This window comes from Xyrauchen texanus, chromosome 7 (genome assembly GCF_025860055.1).
Source record: "Xyrauchen texanus isolate HMW12.3.18 chromosome 7, RBS_HiC_50CHRs, whole genome shotgun sequence".
NCBI classification, from domain to species: domain Eukaryota; kingdom Metazoa; phylum Chordata; class Actinopteri; order Cypriniformes; family Catostomidae; genus Xyrauchen; species Xyrauchen texanus.
Genome location: NC_068282.1, coordinates 47,223,243 through 47,247,290, shown reverse-complemented (window position 1 = coordinate 47,247,290; position 24,048 = coordinate 47,223,243). Strand labels below are relative to the sequence as shown.

The 24,048-nt window shown below is 35.9% G+C and overlaps 1 protein-coding gene across 1 annotated transcript in view; it reads left to right on the top strand.

Moving 5' to 3' along the window:
* Window positions 1–1,351: 1,351 nt before the first annotated feature.
* Window positions 1,352–24,048, top strand: part of LOC127646143 (neurturin) — a 28,974-nt gene continuing 6,277 nt past the window's right edge. Inside the window, exons 1-2 of the mRNA XM_052129593.1 lie at window positions 1,352–1,582; window positions 21,709–21,779. Of these exons, the coding sequence (XP_051985553.1) occupies window positions 1,552–1,582; window positions 21,709–21,779 (102 nt within the window). The 5' untranslated portion in view covers window positions 1,352–1,551. The remainder of the gene's footprint in view (window positions 1,583–21,708; window positions 21,780–24,048) is intronic.

Sequence of the window (24,048 nt, the reverse complement as noted above, 5' to 3'; positions counted from 1 at the left end):
GTTACTGAACTGAACTGAACAGCATCCTCAGCCAGAACACGTGACAGCCGGCACTTCTTTCCTGTGTTTACGGACATGATGTCATGACGCAAAGAGGAACGACATAAGCTAGTGCTTTCGTGCCAAATCCGACCTGACAGCTCAAAATACAAATGATTTTCATAGGCTTACCGAAATGAATCAGGGTAAGGGCATTGTTTTGAACACTGATTGTTTATGTACTTAATCAATAATTTGTTAATTTTTAACCAATAAAAAAACAAAAACGAACAGCGCATCTTTAAGAGAACTGTTCATTTAACATGAACTTGGAATGACAATAATGCAATAATGAATTGAAGAAATGCTGAATAATTTTTTTTTTCAATGAATGGATGTGAAAATGTTTTTATCTTTATGTAATCTTATAATATAATATAGATTTACTGCTGATGGTCTTATGCTATAAATGTGGATATGTTTATTTATGATTATAATGTTTTTAATTAACTTTACACTTGTTTGTAAACACTTTGTGTTACAGTGTCAAAGGTTCTGAATGAAGTGTACAGTGTTATTGTTATTATTGTGTAAAATTAAACTAGTTTTGAAAAGCCAGAATAGAATAGAATTGTAAAATCCTTAAAATAAAGGTTCCATTTAGAATAATATAATAATCTCCAAAGAACAAAATAGTCAACAAAAACAATATACAAAGAAAATGGGCCTTATGAGTAACCTTCTTACAAATAAAAGGGGGTTTTTACAAGTGTTCGTGTGTGTGTGCGCGCGTGCGCTCGTACATGTGCGTGCAGAGAACCAAACTACACCAAAAAATATTTTTGCCTATTTTTAAGATTTATCAAGTTCAAGCGAATAACAAATTTCCATCTAATTGAATTGAATAGTCTTGAAGAAAATGTAATTAATAACACTTGCATTTTGTAAGATTTATAAATTTTATTTAGTTAAAGATTAGGCAATTCAATTAGATGGAAATTTGTTATTCAGTTGAAATGGATAAATCTTAAAAAATAGGCTAAAGTATTTTTTGAGTGTAAGAACCATATATTTCTATTATATTCTAGAGTTAGCGTATATCCCAATATAATCCCAATATATTGAACGATGCGTGCACTGAAGCGATGAGATCCTGACGTTGGGACCCAGTTGACCAATCAGAGCGCTCTCATTATAATCAGCGGAGCGGGACGCGCTCACTCGTCGCTCGCTTGTAGTGTATCATGTGGCTGGAATTCGACCCCTCCGGGGTTCCGAACTCTCATGTGTTTATGGGACTTGGTTTTGGCACACATGCTTCTGCGTTCAGAGTGGAGAAGTTCTCCTGAGGAATTACTGGACGCGGAACGTCCTGCATCTGAACGCGTCTGAATTGCGTTTGCGACGCATCTGTGTTTCTGGCCACTCCGGACACATTTTATGTGAAAATAAAAGTGGAAGTTCAGCATTATGCATCATCACTTCAGGGAGAAGTCGAGAGAAAACACGTTGAGGAATACATTTTCATTATCTGTGGATTATTTTCACTCTTAATTTATTTCTCTCAAGTCCATGACTGGAGAGGTCGATCAGGACAGAAAAGGTGTGTTTACAGTAGTTTATATTTTTAATTAAAGGATGCAAAATACTCACCTCTCTGCTAATGTCGCGTTTTGTAAACTTATTGTCTCCAATTGTCTGGTAACATTTTACTTATTAGAATCATTTGAAGGAGTTCTTCAATCATAATCACTTAAAAACATTTTATTATTTTATTTAAACAGCTTTATTACAGCAAAAACTCAAGTGAAAATATACCCCTGGAACACTTGATTTAATTTGTTAAAGCACTGTAGTTTCTATGAATCTCCGTGTAAGGCTTAAAAATGAAGTTTGCACACGTTAACAATTTTTGCAAAATAATAACATATTGAATGTATGTTTTTGGCAGAGGTTTTCTTATTAAATCCACTTAAACGTGCTCATTTTTTAGAGAAATTTAAAAAAAAATAATAATAATTTTAATATCTTTAGATTGACTATATATATAAATAATCAAATATTTAATTAATTTTACCATGTGAAAGTTTTTTTTTTTTTTGCTAAGCCACAAAAGCCGAAGAATCAGGAAATGATTTACCGGTATGTTTTGCCATGAGCATTTACATTGAAAAAGGTGAGAAAAACATGAACATTAAATACAGTTTAATGTTTGAAATGTACCTTTTTAAACTTTTTTAAGCCATATACTTTCACTGTTTCTATTGATTTTAGCTTTGAAGTCTAAATTGCCTCTTATGGTAAGAACATTTTCTCAGGAGGCGTCAAGATTTATATAAAACGTAATCAAATATATACAAACTGTTCTTGGGTCTGTTGAAAGGTGGTTTCTAATGTTGGAAAACAAATTGACTACCCTCAATCTTAAACATGCATGATGAAAATATATCACAATTACCAAATGAAATGTATCCTCAGGCTTATTGAATAAGATTGATTTCTTCTGGCTGAAGTTCTGATTGATGGGACTGATAAAAAGTGTGCTTGTCAAAGAGCTGTTTTTAGGGATGAAATCTGGATACAGAGACGAGCAGACCCGGGACTGTTTTCTGCACTCCGGTCTCATTGTGGTCATCTGTGATTTGTAAGGTCTCGTATCTGGGTATTAAAGTCTCATCTACTATCATATCCTATTATTTTGAATGCAAATGTAACCATAGATCATGAAGAACAGTCTGAACTCCCTGTTTAAATGGACTGATTTGAGTTGGGTTTAAGCTCTAAGCCTTGTGCCAGTTACTTTTCAGCCGTGGTGCACTAGTATGTTTCTGCTCAAAGTTGCTCAAAGCTGGAACAAATCACCACCACCCCTTTTGTAAGTGTCTTTTTTGCAGTAAACTTGCTTCTCAGTTGAATTGATTAATGACGTCTCCAAAACTTGATATTTCAAGTAATGTTTTTTTTTTTTTTTTAAATTAAGACAACTCGATTTTTTGCAGTATTGACAGCATTAGGGTTTACAGTGAAGTTAAGCTCAATTGACCGCATTTGTGGAATAATGTTGAATACCACAAAAAATAATTTAGACTCATCCCTCGTTTATTTATAAAAATGCAGACATTGCGGTTACAGTTGGCCATTTACAATGGAAGTGAATGGAGCCGGTGCTTAAACATTAAAATACTCCTATTTTAAAAGCATTGCCACAATAGTGTAGTAAGCAATTTTATTACACTAAAATCATGTTTAAACATGTACAACGTTTACATCTTGTGGCAATACTTTTGAAACGGTGAGTATTTGAACGTTTGTGCACTGGCCCCATTCACTCCCATTCACTGCGAATTTTGCTTTTTCTTTCTTTCTTTCTTTTTTTTTTTTTTAATATAAATGGGGACGAGTTGAAATAATTTTTTGTGGTAATCATCATTAAGCTGTCGATTGAGCTCAACTTGTATCAAACCCAGAACATTCCTTTACACTTGCCATGAACTTCATAGTCTTAATGATATGTAATAATCATTAAAACAAATAATCATTTCCTGGTCATTTGTGATCTGTCAGGTCTCATATCTGACTATTAAAGCCTCATTATTCCAATCATATTCAGTTTCATTCAAATTTGACCATAGACCAACAGCTTGAAATTATAAATTGGCTGATTTGAAGTGCATTTCAGCTAAAAGTGTTTTGCTCCTGTGTTGAATTGACCCTCTAAGGTGCTCAAAGCTTAAACAAATCAACAACACCCCATTGCCCACCCCTCTTGTATGTTAAATCCTTTTAAAAAGATTTGTGGAATGTGTGGAGCTTCTTACTCAGAACCAGTCCCATGTGTGGCCGTGGCTTCCTTATAATATTCTACCCATCTGGCTCATTGGTTAGTTAGTTGGCTTGTGTGTTGGCCAGGCAATATTGCATTTTAGTGGCATATTCCTAAAACTTCTTAACAGACTGCAGACTAGGCTACTCTCTGGTAATTTAGTGCAATCGTGGGATCAGTATTATCTAATGCATTTGTTTTTGGTGTGGTTTTGGCATGGTCATCTGGAATCTGGAATTACTTTCTCTCCGGTTGTTTGTTATGTCATGTTCAAAGACAAAATAGTTTTGATGAGTCATTAGATTGTTCTTTTTTTGTTGCGTACACTACTAGTCGAATGTTTGGACACACTCGAGTCAATTTAAATTTCTCATAATATAATAATCTTTTGATCTAAAAAATAAATAAATGGCACTATAAATGGTGGCATTCATTTAGTAGACAAATATAGCTAAATCGTGCATATAATGTATATATTTTTAATAATGGGTGACTTGGACCAGCATACATAAGAACTTCTTCAATACTGTTTGAAAAGCATCTCAGGATGCACCTCATGAAGTTGCTCGAGATTTGGAAATTGGAATCTAGACAAAGGGTGACAAATTTGCAGAAGATTTTGAGTTGTTGATGATTTTTTGGTCACTAGATAATTATCATTATTCAAAATGGTATTTCAAAGTTTCAGACTGATTTCATAAAAATGAACTGTAGTGACATTTTTGCAAATGTTAGGCTACAGCTCACAGACGCACTCCAAACTTCCCAAACAGCTTCAGGTGATGTAGATCGTATGAGGAATTATACAAAAATACCAAATAAGTAAATACAGAAGCACACTCATTGTGGAATAAGCGGAGTCAAAGTTCTTTAAAGGAAACACCCCGGTGTTACATCTTTAATGCCGTTATATTGAATGTGTTATAGCTTTATTAAAGTTCAAATAATACAGAAGCAGATCATGTAATTAACTACAAACTCCGACACTGGCATTTCTCTGTGCGGTCAGCGCCTCTTCTATGAGTTGCACAAATGTCCCGATCTAAGGGGGAGAGATTGAAACTGCACCGGCTGATGCACACTTTGTCATGGGGACGCTCATCCCTCGAGCGCACACATTTAATGCAGCTAGATTATAACATGATTGCTCACAACTTATTGAATCATAATATATGTCACTATGCATTTCTTATTGTGAAGAAAATTTGCAATATGCAGCTTTAGATAGAAGAGAGAATTTGTTTTTTGTGAGTTAAAGATGGATTGAAGTGAACAGAAAGGTGAGAGAGGGTAGACTTTGCCCCATTAGACACTGCAACAAAATACATTTATTTCTTTTAGCTTGTTTTCCAATAAGAATATCTAAAACTCTTAGTTCCCTAGCATCACTGAATTATGTGGTTGTTCTGTCATGCTTTTGCACATTTGTACCCATGTAAATACAAAGAGCCAATAGCAGTGGCTGTTCTGGCTTGTATTGGCAATTTTCCACTGAACGTTACGGTTCGACTCTACTCACTTTACTTTTCTGAGCTTGCTTTTCCACTGCTGTTTAGTGCCGACTCAACGTGGGTGGGATTATAGGCTGATCGTAATAGTTGCACTGCCTCTACTGCCGTGACATCATCTTAAATGCGACACAAAACAATAAACAATAATAGCTGTTAGCTACTAGTTTATTGTGCTGCATAAAGCAGTTGTTGCATGGTGATTTTACACAAGTGTAACTTGGCCTGGTTGTTTTAGAAGCATTCCAGTAGCTGATCAAGTAAATAAAGTTTAGCTTTCAAGCAGAATATAGAGTTAATGTAACAAAACGTACCATCCTCCATCGTGGCTGAGGCCAGGGCACTCTCCCTCCCATTGCTCGCCAGTTTAGATAGTGTCCATTTGGTCGAAAATATTGGTAATTCGGAATGCACTTCAGCGTCATCTACCCAAGCCAAAGGAGCCACTGCTGTCCCACAAAGACTGACACTAATAAACCGGGGTTAAAAATACATTTAAAAAGTTATTTATAATGATTAAAAGCTTTTATAAATAATTGAGATGAAGGGATGTCACATGTTTTTGGGTATACCAGATTGTGGTTGTAGTTGTAGCTGGTTGCAGATCTGCACATTTATATGGTCCGGTTTGCAGCGAAGTGTCCAACAGTTGAACCCTACAAAAATGCTCATTTTGAAGGGCCCTTCGAAGCAGCCATTTATGAGCCCTTAATTTTGGAATGACCCTTCAGCATGGCGGCCACGATCGTTCCCCCTAAGTGCCCTTCAGAGGCGGGTTGATCCCGTTTGGGACGCAGGGTCATCTGCCACTGCTGCCCTGTCGCACTGCTTTAACGTCATCAGTCAAGACTGATGACTCATATAATTTATTTATATGTCCTCTAAATGTTTAGCTCAAGATTTATATTTTATATTTACATGTAGAATTTACATTTACAGTTAATATTTATATTAAAAATGTATATATTAGATTTGAGTTTTACATTTAGATTTAACAGTTATATTTAGTTTTGTCAGATTTAGATTTGATATTTATTTTTTAAGTATTTGTTGCACAATAAATGGATAAAAAAAAGAGACATATTTATTTATATAAATGTGTCCAAATTGAGCAGATTTTGTTGTTAAATCTGACAAAATTGAAAACCCAGAAATTTGGGAATCGATTCCACACAAATTTTTTCGATTCTGAAAAAAATGTGAGGTAAAGTTAAATCTCATAACAAACAGCTCACTACAAAGTGTTCTTTCCACTATTTATAATAGCATGAACAACATTCACTATTAATAGGTCTATTCTAAAATTAAACCAGGGCCTTTGTACAGATACCAAAGCACGATGCTTCAATCCCATGAGATAAATGTGAGGGAAGTTCGAGTAGATGCGGCTGTATTTACTAGAACTACTGCAAATCATCTTAAAAGCGGCATTTTTCCTACATTGAAATGGTCTGTTTCCACTCATGAGGTCTTGTTTTTAAGAGGTTTAAATTATAACGTACAGAAAATGCCCACTTCCTTTTGTACATTGAATAAAATGTCCAAACAATACACTTCAGTTTTATTTAACCATCCAGGTTGTTGTACTGGTTCATTTAAAACAATAGTTTTTAATGTAAAATGGTGTAAAATGTAGGCTAGTTAAAATGCATATATTTATATATGCCAAGGGTTTTAAAACACTGTAAAAATGTTGAGAATGATTTGAGAAGTGTTAGATTCTTGCTTTTATAAGTACAGCACATTGACCATTTAAACTTTAGCATACCGATTTATTGATGTGAACTAGGACGCTAACTGAACTCTGCTGTCTTCTTGTTGTAGACTTGTGTTGTAACATCGGGGAAGTTGTTATTGTATGCCAATTTACTGTCACAAATATGCCATGTTAATCGATTATAAGTTTCATTCATAGTAAAATACCAGCAGACTGTACTGGAAAGCAGGCAGTAAGGTGTAATGTTTATATATTTATTTGGTGAAATCATGTTTAATCATCAACCGTCAGTTGATGTTTTTAAAATTCGTGTGAAAACGTATTTGTATTCTGTTATTATGTATGTATTTGCTGGGATTCAAGGAAATCTACTTTGCCAATGTTCAGTAATATTAGGCTTAGTCCGGTTAACCGGTTTCCCCGAAAGGAATTGACTCGATTCTCGATTCCCAATGCCTCAGAATCGAGTAGTCGATTCTTTTTGGAATCGATTCCCAGTCCTAGTTTTTGTAAAATGTTTAATTTTACAAAATGGCACCCCATACCTGCTCTGCTTCCAGTTGTAATGACATCCCCTGAACACTTCTTCAGTTCTCATGAAACCTTTTGCCAACTCTACAAACTGTAAATCCACTTCGCTATCTAATTACACATTGACATAAACACAATAGGTAGCTATACAGAAACCGCCAGACTGGAAGTTTAAAGACAACCTTTTCAAGATGGCTGCTTGCTAGTTTCTCTAGCGCATATGGTGAATGATATGGATAGTTTTGGTCCTGGAAGCTGATTGGTCAACAGCCGTGTTTTATTCACGATGGACCCTTTTCACAGACCTGTTATGACGCGTTTCTGCTTTCTTTAACAATGTAAATGTAGCAAATTTGTATATTTCCAAATCATTTACCATAGCTGCGATGAGGCTTCTAACACAGCTGCTGAGGCCCGTTTATCTCTTCTTACTGCCGTAATCCAGCACTGTATATTTTTAACTTCTTCTGCAAAGCTGTGAAAACATAATAGTTGATTTTTTCTTTTGCTGTTGGAGCAAACGGGTAAGCAAAAAATGTAATTTGCTGTGGTCCCCCATTCACCGCCATTCAAGTTTAACCAACTATGACGATTTCCGCTTCGTGGCACGTGGACGTGTGAACAGGGTCCATTAAGCTCTGACCTCTTCACGGAACTTCTATTTGCATCACTCCACAATACCTATTGCTCACACTTATTCTAGTTGCCTAGCAACATTCTGTTTACTGTTTATTCCGCTTTGCGTTGTGCCTAACAAAGCCCTTCAGCGGTGACTATATTCATAATATAGCATGCCTCTTTTTCCTTATTGCTTAATTATGTCACATTATTTAAGGTTTTACATGTAGACTTGTGCATCCTCATATTTAAATACTCCTCTAAACGCCTCCTCCAGCAGTGCGGCCGGTGTCTGAATGTTTGCAAAAAGTATACCGTTGCTCATCTGTTTCAGTCTTTTTTTTGTCTTTGAGCGAAGAATGAAGAAGGACTTTGGCATGAGGATACCAAGGTGAAAAATCCACTGTGTGGCGCTAAAAGCGAGTTAAATTTTCACCTGAAAGGATGACGTTTTTAAGGCTAATGATCGAGAATTAGCCTTAAAGACTTCCGAACCCAACGTCTCTTTTTATAATGCCTGGATAATATAACACAAGGTACAGTGATATAAATACACGTGGAATAATGTACATTGAGAATAACAGTATAGTATAAAATATGATGCATATATTAAAAATAATATAAAACACTACTCACGGTCTTTATTTAAATTATTGTGCTATTTGTCCTTGCAATAAAAAAGCAGTGTGGTTCTGCAATTAGTTTTTCTGAAACATTGCATGTAACAAATCTTTTAACGCGTTATTTTACTACGAGCTTAGTGAAAATGAACTGCCGAACCTCGCTGCTATTTTTAATTCCAGGCAAATATAACAGGCACAGTGATGTACATATTAAATAATGTAGATTAAGACAAAAAACCATAAGCAAACTTTCAAAAACAGACCAAGTTTATGTTTGCAGTACAAAGGGTTCATGAACTGCAACTCTTTATTTTTAAGTATATAATTTAGATTATATACTTAAATGCTGATGTTTGCCAGTTGAATAGTATTAGTAGTATAACACAGACGTGCTGAATTGAGCAGCTGTAGCGACTCTGGAAAAATGACAAAAAGCTTCTTTCATCGCAGTACGAAGGACGAGTTGTCGGACCCGCTGTGAAAAGCGTCATCGGACTCCCTTGATACCGTTCAAAAGCTTTTTCGGAACAAACAATCGCACCAGAAAAATGTGTTTGGTGTGAACAGGACTTAAACCTTACACCTAAAACTAACTGATCGTGTCATAAATAACAAATGTGAGATTAAAAAAACAATTGCTGAAGCAATCACATCATTTAGTGGTGCTCTTTAGGACTCGTACCCCGGGCCTTTGCATCGCAAGTAGTAAATACAGTTATATAATGTGAACATCTATCGCCTTACATGTCATGTACTATTAAAAATGTTTAGATGTCATTAGATAACATAGTGTGAGAAAAAGGGAGAAAAGAACTGTAAGGGTTTAACTGAACAGATAATCTGCCGTTTTACGTTTTGTTGTTGTAGCGCCTCTAGTGTTCATTGCAGGAAACTGATGTGATACATACAAAGAGCCACGTAAAAATTATTTAGCAAAAACGTAGGGATAGTAACGTGATTCTATGAGACCGTGTTACAGCTGACTTTTTTATTACTCTGAAATGTGTCATTGAAAATAAAGAATAAGTAGGTGTGTCCAAACTTTACACTTCTGGTGTATTTTCACCATGTGCTCTTTTGTGAAGTGTCACCAAGTAGAGTTTAATGGAGTTTTGTAGAACTCCTGTCGAATCATCAATGGGTTTATGTGATCTCTGTAATTTATGACATGCCATTAAGTCGTGTCTTTGGTACATTTTCCTGCAGGAATGATAGATTAGGTGTTCTGGCTTTTAACACTCAACAGCGTGAATCACACCTGTTTTAAGAGACACTAATGCAGGCGCCCAGCCTTTTTCATTTATACTTTCTTGTGAAAACTATAATACCATTTAATCACTTCTAAAATGTGCCTTATTTTATTTTATTTTTTTGGAAAATGGCTCAATATCTATGGAGTTTTCCTCTTAATACTTGTAAGCATGTGTCTGTAGTAAAATGTTAAAATACTTCCTCCTATCCCAGCTTATTTATATGATTTCCCTGTAAAGTGCAACCTGGTTTCATAGAATCACATTACTATATGTATATTATATAGTACTCATTAGAGGTCTTCACGGGTCCACCTGAACCCGAGGACCCGGGACTCGACCCCGTACGGGTCCATATTTTAAACGGTCAGCCGGGTCCGGGTCAGGTCCCATTCATGTACTTTGGGTCTCCGGTCTGTTTAACATCTGCAGTGACATGATGGCTTTACCAATTGACGATTGGCCTTTTATTTAAAAGGCGGGACTTATTCCGCAATATCGGTAATTGACAGATGACGTAAACAGAAGTGCATTATTGGCGTCGGAGCAATTTTTGAGATATTGTGGTTGGAGTTTGTTCGCTTGTATATATAAAATCTATGGTCAGACACGTCTCAGAGAGCACAGATGACAGTAAAATGATTGATGCTAACGTCAGCGGCCATGGCACTGAATGAGCAATCGTTGTTATAGTTCAAAAGGGCAAACAGTGGAAGTTATCATATTCTGCAAGATGCAAAAAAACAAAAAAAGTTGCGTTTGTCATCCGCCAACGTGAACGCAATTGGACTTTTGAAGCTGAAACAAGGAGCGGATTATACATGCTCTTTCAATTAGCAAGAGAGGAACAACATGGATGTTATAATACCATCTTTCTTGGCAAGGAGGATGGATTGTATGCGTCACGGTTGGGTACTGGAGAGTGGGATCTGTTCTGATCGGGTTCAATGGGGTCGGTGTGTCCTGGCCGGGTCCAGGTCCAGATTTCAAATAATAGACCGGTCCGAGTTGGTTCCGGATAGCACATTTCCAGATCTTTTCGGGTTCGGGGACACATTTTTGGACCTGTGAAGACCTCTAGTACTCATTGTATGTATCACAGCAGTTTCCTGGTGAAACGGACACTAGAGGCGCTACAACAACAATACATTTTATTCCTTTTCACACAAGTCATTTTAGAGCAAAACGACATTTTAGCGCCACATAGTGGACATTTTACCTAAAAACTGCCGTGATACATGTGTGGAGCAGCAAAATATGCCGCCACAGTCACATCATTTTCATGAGATCAGGCTTGAAATGTGAAACACTGTGACACTGACGCTATCAAAATATTGTTCTGTTAATTTGAGCATCCCGACCATTCAGACACAGCAACATTGGCTCAACCAATGGCATGAGTTTGGGGCAGGACAACAGTATGTGGTTGTCGATTTGTATTTTCAGTGGCCATTTAATTTTGATGGAGCTCCTGCATAACAAGTGTTGGTTTCATGACTCTCTGAGCATGGAAACAGGGTAGAACATGAGTATCAGGCAACCATGGGGGACTCAGGAGTGCTGTGGTGTGAGTAAAAATTATGGGCCGCAGTCACCGCATGGCAGTCTAACCGCTGGATAATTTATTACAGGCTGCACTAATGAACAGGCTAGTTTCGCGATAATGAGAAACACCTTATCCAGGGTCAGAGTCGGGCAGAGGGACACTAGAGTGCAAAAAGGGGGTCTGATAATTATTGCTAAAGTTCAGTGTTATTACAACACGACAGCTGGTCCACACTGCAGCTTATTCTGGCCAAGAACTGCCTATATAGACAAGAAGAGACTGTCTGAATGTAAAGCAATCAATCACAGTTAGTTTTACCACAAAAATAATAATTCAAATAATAGCGATGCAGTCTCCATTAATATTTTAGGGAAAACACTGTTGAAATAGCAAAAGAAAAAAATTGTGTTGATGTTAATTTCAGAAGTACTGACGTCGCCCTTATGCTAAGTGAATCCAGCCAATCAAATTAGAGCTTGCCAGATCGAGAAAGCACTTCACAGTTGTGTGTGCAATAAGCATCAGACTGTGAACAGACTGTGGGTGTAACGTCTGAGGCTAAGACTCCAAACTAGATGAGTTGGTTTGCAGTTAAATCTTTTAAAAATCTTGTTTAAAACACATGTTTGTAGAAATTTAATCTTTGTGTTCATGTTGGTTTTTATGAATTTTTAATAATCTGGGTAGCTCAGCGAGTATTGACGCTGACTATAACTCCTGGAGTTGTGAGTTTGAATCCAGGGTGCGAGTAGTGGGAACTGGGCATTCCATAATTGGGAGAAAAGGGGATAAAAATAAAATAAAAAAAGTAAAGTGGTGTAGCCATCAAGTAAACCGTTTTAAAATACCATCCATATAGAAAAGTTGGCATACATTTTTTTTCAAGCTAAAAATATATAATTTTCTTTTTTGTTGCAAATAATCATTAATGTTCAGTAACAAGTTTTATTAGGATTTCTCCAAAAAATGCATTGGCATAAAAAAATTAATTTCGGATATTTTTTCAAAACTTTGCAGTCATGAGGGACTAAAGTTTTTAACTTTGTTTTTCTTCTCTGAAACTGTAACACAACTTTAAAATGTTTTACTTTTAACCTAATTAAAACTAATAATTTAAAACTTTAAAAATGTCAAGTGGTTTAACCATCAAGAAAACAGTATTGAAATGCCATCTTTAAAAAAGTTATCATACATATTCTTTTCAAACTAAAAATATCGATTTTTATTTATTTATTTATTTTTAATTGTTTTTGACAAAAATTTATTTCTAGTAACAAATGGCAAAAAGTTGTATTAGGTTTATTCCATTTGACTTGAAAAAAATGCATTTGCATAAAAAGCGAAAATAGTTCGATTTTTTATTTTTTTATTTTTTTACAACTTCGCAAAGTAATGTCAAAAGAGTTTTATGCTTTTTTTTGGCTACCTGCATGTTGGTTACACCACCTGACTTTGATTTGGTGGACAAAGGTTTTTCGAATGTATGTAATAGTTTTAAACTAAATTATTTCACTACTTATTTTTAAAATAATAATAATAAAAATAATAATAAGATTATTCCAAACTATTTATGCCAACATTTCTTTAATTCAAGTTTTTAACTTTTATCTGTATTTATTTTAGTTTTCCTCCGAAACAGTAACACTACTTTGACAGTATTTACTTTTAGCATTTTTTACATTTTAATATTAAAATGAATAAGAAGACAGAAATGGAAAACATGTTCATAATAGAAGAGGTATATTCATGTAAATATAGAAATCAAAATCAAAAAGAGATCTTTTTAATATCGCATTTGTGAGATTAAATTGAGAGCACTTTTACACAAGTCTCCTGCTTTTCTCATATTTCTTGGAGTAATCTCAGATGGATTTCCTCTGGAGTTTTAGAAGAGATCTGTGCAAAAACACTTTACTCAGATTTGCTGAAATACCAAAGTATGCATCAAAGTCAGAGATCTTAATATGAACTCCTCCAAGAGCACATCTGAGCTATACTTTCTGCAAATCATGTTATAGCTCAATAATCTTACTGTATGTCACCTATTTTTTCTCTTGTGTCTATTATCAGTCCTCTCAAGGCTTTTTTATGATGACCATCTGAGACAAAGTTGAGACTTAAACAGGTCTGTTCTTTTGCCAGGCATTTCATAATCCATATAAATTGCAGGAGGATCAGAGACTAAATTAATTTGGTTCACAAGTTACAAACAGCGATGTGGAACGTTATTGGCGTCAGAAAACAAATGCAAGCGCTTTCCGGAATACCTCTTTCAGTCTATTTTATTTCACTATGTCACACTTGTGCTTTCGTTTGTTTCACCATTACTCTCATTAACACACTTTAGCCACCCCAGTGTTCCCATGAGGTGTAAGGGGTACATCTCCTTTTTCTCCTGACAGCTCGGACCCCACAGAGAATGCACACACACTCCGGAAAAGTGTATCTGATTTGTTTCACACACACTGGATTGTATTATTTGCCAAATGTTATTGATTCATCATGTCAACGAGCAGGTTCATTTGTCTTAATGGAGCTGACAGATGTGTGTATCTGTGTACGCCACACAGAAACAAGGAGATGAGCGATAGATGTGTGTGTGTGTGTGTGTGTGTGTGTGTGTGTGTGTTTGAGGCGGTTCACAGCTGGACATCTGGTTCTCCACTGTCACGCTCGCACAGAAGTTTCTCAGTCGAGAATCCAAACAGATGCCTCTTCATTTGTAGATACAGGAACATGTTTAAAAACTGTCAAAATGCTCCCACCACAACAGCTCATCTCTCTTAGACCAGAGACGTGCCTGAAATCAAAATAGGTGATTTCTGTTTTTTAGTCCATGTATGTTTGCTTTAACCTCTTGAGACCAGAGCGTGACTGCTGTTTGCATTTTCCATTTCCCTTTTTGATTTGTAACTAGTAGCGCCAAATAAACAAGCAATATATAATATACATATTTTTGTTTCTAGAGCAAATAGTTTTCCTAAAAATGTATGTCCACATATGTGCACAGCTGGACTGAGTTGTGACATTTTTATAACCGTCATTACATCAGAAATTAGCATAATTAATTCAGATTCAAAGTAATGTCCAGCATCATCCAATCACTGCCAACCATGTTCAAATAAAATGATCCATTATAAATGGTGAATCTATGTACTGATGATCATTGTCCCATGTGTGTCAAACATGTTGAGTGATCCAAACATCATCTGCAGCCTGAAACTGAACTTTTGATCAGATTTTAGGAGTGAATGCACTTAACTGCATAGAGAGCTATAGGATGCTCCCTTGCTCCCTATTTAGTGACTGACTTAACCTCCAGTGTGCTGTCTGTCTGTACTGGTCTCAGAACAGTTATAAGAGAGCTATAGGATGCTCCCTTGCTCCCTATTTAGTGAATGACTTAACCTCCAGTGTGCTGTTTGTCTGCACTGGTCTCAGAACAGTTATAGGAGAGCTATAGGATGCTCCCTTGCTCCCTATTTAGTGAATGACTTAACCTCCAGTGTGCTGTTTGTCTGCACTGGTCTCAGAACAGTTATAGGAGAGCTATAGGATGCTCCCTTGCTCCCTATTTAGTGAATGACTTAACCTCCAGTGTGCTGTTTGTCTGCACTGGTCTCAGAACAGTTTGAAAGACTCCTTATTTTCATCCTAACTCCATATAAAGCCTCTGAAAGCAACATTTTCCAGCTTTTGGATGAACCCTTTGATTCTCAATGTGCATAGTAAATACAGTAGATTTTTTTCACTTGTTTTGTCTATAAAAACTCTGTCAGTACAGTAAGACAAAATACACATGTTAAAAATACATTCTTTGAAAAAACTAAATGTCTTATGCAGTGTTGCTTCTCAAACAAGATAAATCAAAGTGTGATTCTTGTTTTAAGGATTTTGTGATATTTTTACAGGAAAACAATACAAACATTTTGATAATAAATTAATTTATAATTTAATAATTTAATAAAGAATATGATTTTTGCCCTAATATCAAAAGGTCTTAGAGAAAAATAAGGATATTTTAAATAAAAATATGATCGTGTCTGGTAACGTGCGCATGTACAATGGCTAGAAATAGCATTTTAGCTTAGCGTAAAGCTAACAATTTACACAAAGTTTATTTCTATTTCTTCTGCTCCAAACTTACGTAAAACTTCTCTGTCTGCTCGTATGAATGTAACACATCATAAGAAAGTGTTTCACCGCTGCTCAAACGCACTTTGGATCGCATCATTTATATGTATGTTTTCTATCTGAAAGGACTAAATATTAAATGAAACAAATTACAATAAAATGCAAAGTAATCTCTTCAGTAATCTAAATACTTTTTGAATGTAACTGTAATTGTAACAAGTTACATATTTCTTGTATTTTAAATACATAATGCATGTATTCCATTACTCGTCAATCCTGGAGTTAAATACATGCCATTACGTCAGTGTGAGAGAGTCTGAGCTGCAAATTTCGCTTCACAGCCGAGTTCAACCAGATATCACAACCTTGAAATATTAATACTGTTCATAAAATTGTAATTAATGTTAACACTGTGGTACTGCCGCTATGTTGAAGCTTGATTTTGTTGCATGGTATACATGGTGAATACCGTGCAACACTTAACAGTTAACAGATGTCTGATATGAGCTGGCTAAAAATACTTTTATATTTTGACTTTATTCACTTTATTTTAAAATAGAATGGATATTTATTAGGTGTTTTTTTTTTTTTTTTTTCATAAATACAACACTGTGCTGGTTGGTTTATGCAGTGCTGGCTAGTAACAGATTAGCTGTAATCTGGATTACGTAAAATCAGATTACAAAAACAATTTTAAAAGAATAGTAATCACACTAGTTACTTTTTATAGATTACATGATTACATGGTTAAAAATAAGTATGTTGGAGTTTTGAGCTGTTAGCTTTGACCTAGCAATATAATTGTTGCCGATTCCAGATTCATTGCTGTTTGTTCATGTAATGTTTTTATAAAAAAAAAGTTGTCCAATAAAATACTCTCTAGAATGAGAATGTCCCTCCCCCAAACACTGCCTACTTCTGACAAGTAACAAATCATGTTCATGTCTGTGGCATAAAATAAAGGTTATTGGCTAGTTATTTTTCTTAAAAGCCGTTTGTTTAGTCCCAACTCAACTTCCTGTTTCGATTGGAAATTTAAGGAAAGAAAAACGACACATGCCGAGTGATTTCATGGGAATTCAAAAAGAATAGTCCAACCAAAAATGAAACCTTTTACTCACCCTCATGTTCTTCTGAAGTCATACAAGCTTTAGGTGAAGAATAGACTGAAATTTAAGTCGTTATTGACTAAAAAATCATAACATTCGCCTTGGCTCTCATTGGCGGGTTTATGAGAGCAGTATCGACGTCTGATTCTTGAACAAATTGTTCATTTGAGTCCGATATTTTCAGTGAATTTTATTATCCAGTTCACAAAACGTTGTGAATGATTAGTTTACAAATCTGATTGATCTGGTTCTCGAGTTCAACTCCCTAACTTAATGATTAATCAGTCACAGCGGTTTTTGAGGTAACAGCTTACCGGAGGGGAAGATTATTAGTGTATAGCTATTTAAATTTCGGCTTGTTTCTCCCTTAAAGCTCTCATATGTCTCCAGAAGACTTGGAATATAGCGCACAAGTTACATGGACCACTTTTATGATAATTTCACGGTGCTTTAGCATCCTTTTTTTTAACTTGAACGCTCTAGTCCCCATTCATTGTTACTGCATGGAAAAGAAAGACTAATTTTTTTCAAGAAAGAAAGTCAAACCGGTTTGGAACAACATGAGCATGAATTATCTTTTTTTATTTTTTTTTATACATACTATTCTGAAGTTCTAGCAACTTTCAAGAACATAAATATTGCATCTTGATGCAGATTTTCTATTATAATAAACTTTAATCATTTTTTTAGTAGAATCAACAACACAGCAGGTGAGTTGGATTAACGCATTGTTTTGAGTTGCACTAGAGCATGCTTTAATATTTAATGTTCTATTGCAATCACACTTAAACAGTACATTTTAAGTGTGACTTAAGTGTCCAAATGCTTTGGGGGCCACATTTTGGATTAAGTTAACATTTTTGGTTTAGTACTTGCATGCTGAAAATAGATGAAAAACTTGCCCCTTTATGAAACATAATTGGTGCCAAATATACAGTACATTCCAGGCATTTTCCAGGAATTTGATGCACTACAGCACTAGTATTTTGGTGTGATTGTATTTTGAAATCGGAAGCTTTCATATCAGTTTAACAATCTAACTTTGCATGTACATGAGGGAAAAGGATATTGACTTAGGCTTCTTGTTGCCTAATTTGTATGATATATATATATATTTGTGTTTGTTTCTTTAAATGTTCCTGCTGTGTCATCGGGACATATTTTACCACAACTAAAGCATCCAGGTTTCGACATGTGTTCACAGTGATGAATGAATCTCTTTCTTAATTTGAAGTTGAAGAAAAGGCAGTTGCTCAACTGTGAATCATACCTCAGAGTTATTTACTTCCTTTGATCTACTTTTGAAGGCTTGTGTTAGTGATTTGCTGCTTGAAAATATTTGGTTAAGGGCCAACCTTTAGCTGCTTGCCTCCATCTTCTGGGGTCATGTATTAATGGTCACTATTAATAAACATCACTGTTATTACTGGCCATATAATTTGGGACTTGCTCTGCTAATCATGCACTATTATATGGTTCGTTGCATTTTATTATGCGTTTATCGTTGTTTCCCTGCTGTCTGTGACACTACCGTCACACTGGATTACACTGCGGCTCATTGCCAGAATGGTCAGGTTTGTAGCGGGTTTTAAGGCTTCTACAAACCTTTATTCATCTCAAACTATTCATACTGTGCCAGTGTTCGCAACACCTTGCAGTCTTTGACAAACGCAGGTTATTCATAGCAGCACCGTGCTGTAAAATAGATATTTAAGGCTGCAGATATGACATCTCACTCATGCAGGTCTAAAATACATTGCTAATTTTATCACGTCCTGTTGTATAATTGTTTTAGCAGCCACTATTAAATGCGTGCAGTTCTTGTGCAACACATGAGAGCCTTTCAGTATATGCATGTTTATACTTGTGGTCAAGTTTCCCCCTTTGAGCAGTGTGATTAAAGATGATATAATGTGAATTTTAGGTGGTTACACTGGAATGCTTTATTGAAATAGACAGTAAACAAAAGAATACATTTCTTTTTTTAAGGACGCAATTGCCTGGAACGAAAAAAAACACTCTTTGGTCCTTTTACAAAACTGTTTCATTTACGTCACCTGTTGTATAAAGTTCCTTTCATGCTGTCTTAACCTCTTCAAACACAGACAGTGCAACAGATACTGTATAAAGTAGGTAAACATCTACTCACATGGTTTTTGACACATGGGGAAAAACCTTGTAGGTTAACAAACCTGGAGAGAGCTGTTAGCATTCCCATTCATTTCAATGGCAGTTGCTTGGCTGGCACATCACCATCGGTCAGTGTTAATTTTGTCAACAAGATTACTGACGAAATGAAAAAACTGAACCTGCTCACTCAAATGTCCTATATGGGATTTATATGAGATTATTTAGCTATATCTACAACATAAACGTAATCTTACAATATATCTACACAGACAATGAAGGACATAAACGGGATTCACAATGATTCTAAAAAGTAACTAATAGTAATAATTTTTTTAATGTTTAACAGGCTACAGGTTTAAGGAACTAAGCATGTATGCATTTTTATAAAGTGTTTAAATATTTGGTTATTACAAAACATCACCAAAATGTACAAAGTATGATATTTTCGTCGACTCATAAAATGCCATTTTAGTCATTAAAATTGACAAAAGTGATGACTAAAATAAAATATTAAAATGAACACTGGCAACGCTAACTGGCTGCTGGCACCACAAGAACACTGAGCAGTCACATGCAATACATCTACTTTAATATAAGGAAATAATATTTAATGCTTTTGGCCCCCAAACGGAAACCGATACTGGTATCAGAATTGGGTCGGACACCACGCTCATATACTCGTAAAAATGCTACGATTCAAAAAAACGATACCATCTGACCTACGAATGTCATTATCTAAACATTCAGCGCACAAATTAAAATTACGTTATGTCCTAGTGAGATTATTTTACAGCAAAAGCTGCGATTTAATGTGATAAATATATATAGTTTGCATGTGTGGTGCGCTTCACATGTGAGCGTTGTGAATGTGTGGAGACAGGGGTGTGCTAATGCCAGCTGCACGTACCTATTAAAGCTCCTCCATGGCTCATACAGGGAAAACACCATCACGAACATCACGCTCTCTGTTTGTAACGGATGAGTGCAAATTTGTAGTGCAAGGCACATATAGATATATTTATTTAATTAAAAAATCAGCCGTAGAGGTCATGTAGCAACCGGCTTGTCTGGACTGCCGTCTGCCACTATTAACCGGAAACACTTCAAAATAAAAGCTACGTCAAAATTTTAATGAAAAAAGCATGACAGAAATATATCACTACTGTAAAGTTATGTAATATTCATTGTATTACTAGTACAACCCCTAGTACTACTACTAATAATAGTAGTAGTAATAATAATAATTCAGTAGTAAATATTCTGTGATGTTCTGTTATGCAGCACATAATTGACAAAATTAAACTCCAATGCTGTATTTTGGATTGTGTTGTGACGTTCTGTAAAAAATCCTTTCATTTGATAAAAATAAAACAAGATTTTATTGCCAATTAATTGTTATATTTTCCTTTGATTAAAGTTTTAAAATAATGAATGTATTTAAATACAATTTGGATGATAACATTGAAATAAACTGTTGTTATGTAGTTAAAAAGGTATCAGGACATCCCATCCAGACTTCGACAATTAACTTTAAACATGCTTTTGCCTCCAAATGTATTTGCTCCATGTTGAACAAAATCTTTACGCTTGTATAAAGATACAATTTATAGTAATGGTGATGTTGGCAGTAGAATAGATCTGCACCCCATTCTAGCAATATCACAAAATAAAATGCATTCTGCTTCTGATATGCATCCACTGACATACAGCTGCAATTTGTATTATTTAAAAAGAAAAGCTTTTACATGAGATTCAAACCTAGGACTTCTCACACTCAAAGCAAAAAAGCTGGCCTGTAGACCAACAAGTCATTATTTTGTAAGTAACTCCCAGACACTTTTAAAAAACAAAGTAACAGCCATGTAATGGAGTATTTTAAAGGGAGAGTTCACCCAAAAATGAAAATTCTCTCATCATTTACTCACCCTAATGCCATCCCAAATGTGTATAACTTTCTTCTGCTGAACAAAATAAAATGTTTTTTTTTAGAAGAATATTTCAGCTCTGTAGATCCATACAATACAAGTCAACAGGGTCCAAATCTTTGAAACTCAAAAAGCACATAAATGCAGCATAAAAGACTCCAACCGTTTAATTCATGTCTTCAGAAGAGATATGATAGGTGTGGGTGAGAAACTGATCAATATTTAAGTCATTTTTTACTATATCTCCACTTTCACTTTCTTCTTTTGTTTTTGGCGATTCACATTCTTTGTGCATATCGCCTCCTACTGGGCAGAGAGGAGAATTAAAAAAAACTTGTGCTGCTAGAGGGCATTAATTGTTTTGAGAATAATCAAGCACTTCTGTTGGAAAAACAATAAGTAGACTTGGGGAAAAAACTACTTTGATCAATTAAATTCAAGCAGTAAAGAAATGTTTCTAAATAAGTATACGTAGGCTATGTTTTTCTTTTAACAATTTTTTTTTTTTTATGTTAATTTTACTCAATTATTAGTACAGTTTTGCAGTCATGTCAGTTTGCCTGTAAGAACACAACACATTCGAACGATACGAACGATTTTATAAACATATTTTATTTGAAGAGACAGTGTGGCATTATATGTAGACCATATTTAGCAGAGGGGCGCATCTTGTTTTGCAATTTGATGAACTTACCCACTCCAGGATGGCATCCTATAACACCACTGGTTATTCTGTATCTTTAGCGTCCGTGCATTTACATGCATATCAAATAAACTCTATTCTGATTAGCGATTGCTGCTTTTTTCTTTTCTAGATGGCAAAGGGTGGAGAAGTACAGAGAATTCCATGGCAACATCTGCCCGCTGTCACCTGAGAAACTGGAAGGTGAGCAGTCCTCATCATTTAGGATGCCTCCTAATAAACACATACTTTGATGCTGCTTGACATATCATCTCTATTCCAGTTTGGTCTTTGCTTGTCTGTGTTACCCAAATGAGCATGTCGGTTTGGACTTGTTTGTATGTAGATTTTCATCAGATCTTTTACAGACAGACACTCGTTCATTTAAGTCACCCTGAAATATTTACTCAGCGGGCATTATGCCGGTGTTGGGTGTTACTTAAGTAATTGAAGAGGTTGAAGTGTTGGCAGTGTAAATTCATTACAGCAGGGTGGAGATTGGGTGCAGAGCAGGTTTGGGGGTGGGGAGGGGATATCCATCTGAATGGGCCGATCGGACATCAGGGATCAGTTTACTGTAATACACACACAGGGTTTATATAACACACACAGGAGTGATTGGCAGGCCATGACAGTGCATGGAGATTAACCCTGGTAGTGTTGAAAACACACCAGCACTCTATGCACATGCATGCCATTACAGTGACCCAAAAGTATTTGGATACACATTTAAAAATGTATCTGAAGCCGAACTAACACAGTTACTCCACTAAAACAACCAATCATTTTGCTTGAATGTTGCGTTTGTGCTAAGATTATATCTCAACTGCATCGGAGAGTAACAGCGTGCCGGTTTTGTTTGCACTTTCTTTGTCTTTATGACTTTTTTTGCAGTTTATTATCGTTCAGTAACACACTGATATAGTGATTGATGTAGTGATCTGTCCATACGAAATCATACATGCTCTCCTCAAAATCCCAACATCACAATGAAAGAACGAATGGACGTACACCACAACAACAGCGGTGTTAACTTGACAACGGAAGTAACGCACATATTTCTCGCTAAGCATCAGGGGATGTAGAAAAAAGGTGGATAGTCCATTCCCTCATATACAGCCAGTATATTCTACTTTGAAATGTCCGTTCACGGCCGGAATTTCTGTTTGTGTTTTGGCCTGTGTGATCCTGCCCATTTCCCAAAAGTATTTCGACACCTCTTATTATTTTGCAAAATAATTATCTGATTAACTTACATTGTAAGGCTCGTCGCTTGCCATTGTCAGTTTGCTCGTTCCTGTTGCGTGTCCTCAACCCGACAACCCACGTGAGCTTCGTGTCTGGGGTGGAGGGCGTGGGGGAGACAACTCTCTCCAATATTTTTACATTTGTATTGCAGTACCCATTTTAAACGCTTGATGTCAGTTACATATTGCTCCTTTAAAGTTCCACTATACAGTATTTTCAGAGTTTGGACATTAATTTTATTACCATCTGCTGGTGGAATCTCCAAACTGCAAATGCAGGAGCTGAATTTGGACTTTGCGCTGAGTTAAGACGTGACATAGAAATGTCTTAGCGCAACGACCAAATTCTTACGAAAATAGCAAATTATGGTTTGCGCTACGTCATTTACATACAATACATCCACAGTTTGCATGCCTAAACCCACAGTAGCACAAACACCCCCAACCATGCTGTAAAGGGATATAAGGGAAAGGAGGCGAGAACCGGCTTGGCAATATAAATAATAGTTTAAAAACAAACTGAACCAAAAACACACAAACATAAACACACAGAGCAGCTGCCGGTCATTCTTTCTCTCGAACTATCGTCACCGGCCACCTTTATACATCGCGCGCCCCCATCAGGCTGATTGGCGTGCGTTGTTCCAGCCTGGCCACGCCCTCCTCCGCTCTACACATGCCCACTTGCACTGGCATGAAAATTGCACTTAGAATTAGCGCTCTCACGAAAATTGTATAAGACGTTGCACATGGTCGTAAAGCTTTGCGGACTCACAAAAATAGAGCACTTAAATTCTTAAAAAAGAAATGTTGGCACAAGTAGTTTGGAATAATCTTCAAAATAGTATCTCTTAAATAAATGAGCAACAAAACAGTTTTGTTTTAAAATATTATTTTTAACTTTTGTCCACTAATTTAAAGTCAGGTGGTGTAACCAACATGCAGGTAGCCATTCTGTTGTTATGTGACAAAAACAAACAAAAAAAAAAACAGAGAGGACCCATCATGAATGTAAAAAAAAAAAAAAGTAAAAAAAAAAAATACTAAATCTGATATTTTTATTTTATTTTATCCCCTTTTCTCCCCAATTTTGGAATGCCCAATTCCCACCACTTAGTAGGTCCTCGTGGTGGCGCGGTTACTCTCCTCAATCTGGGTGGCGGAGGACAAGTCTCAGTCGCCTCCGCTTCTGAGACCGGCAATCCGCGCATCTTATCACGTGACTC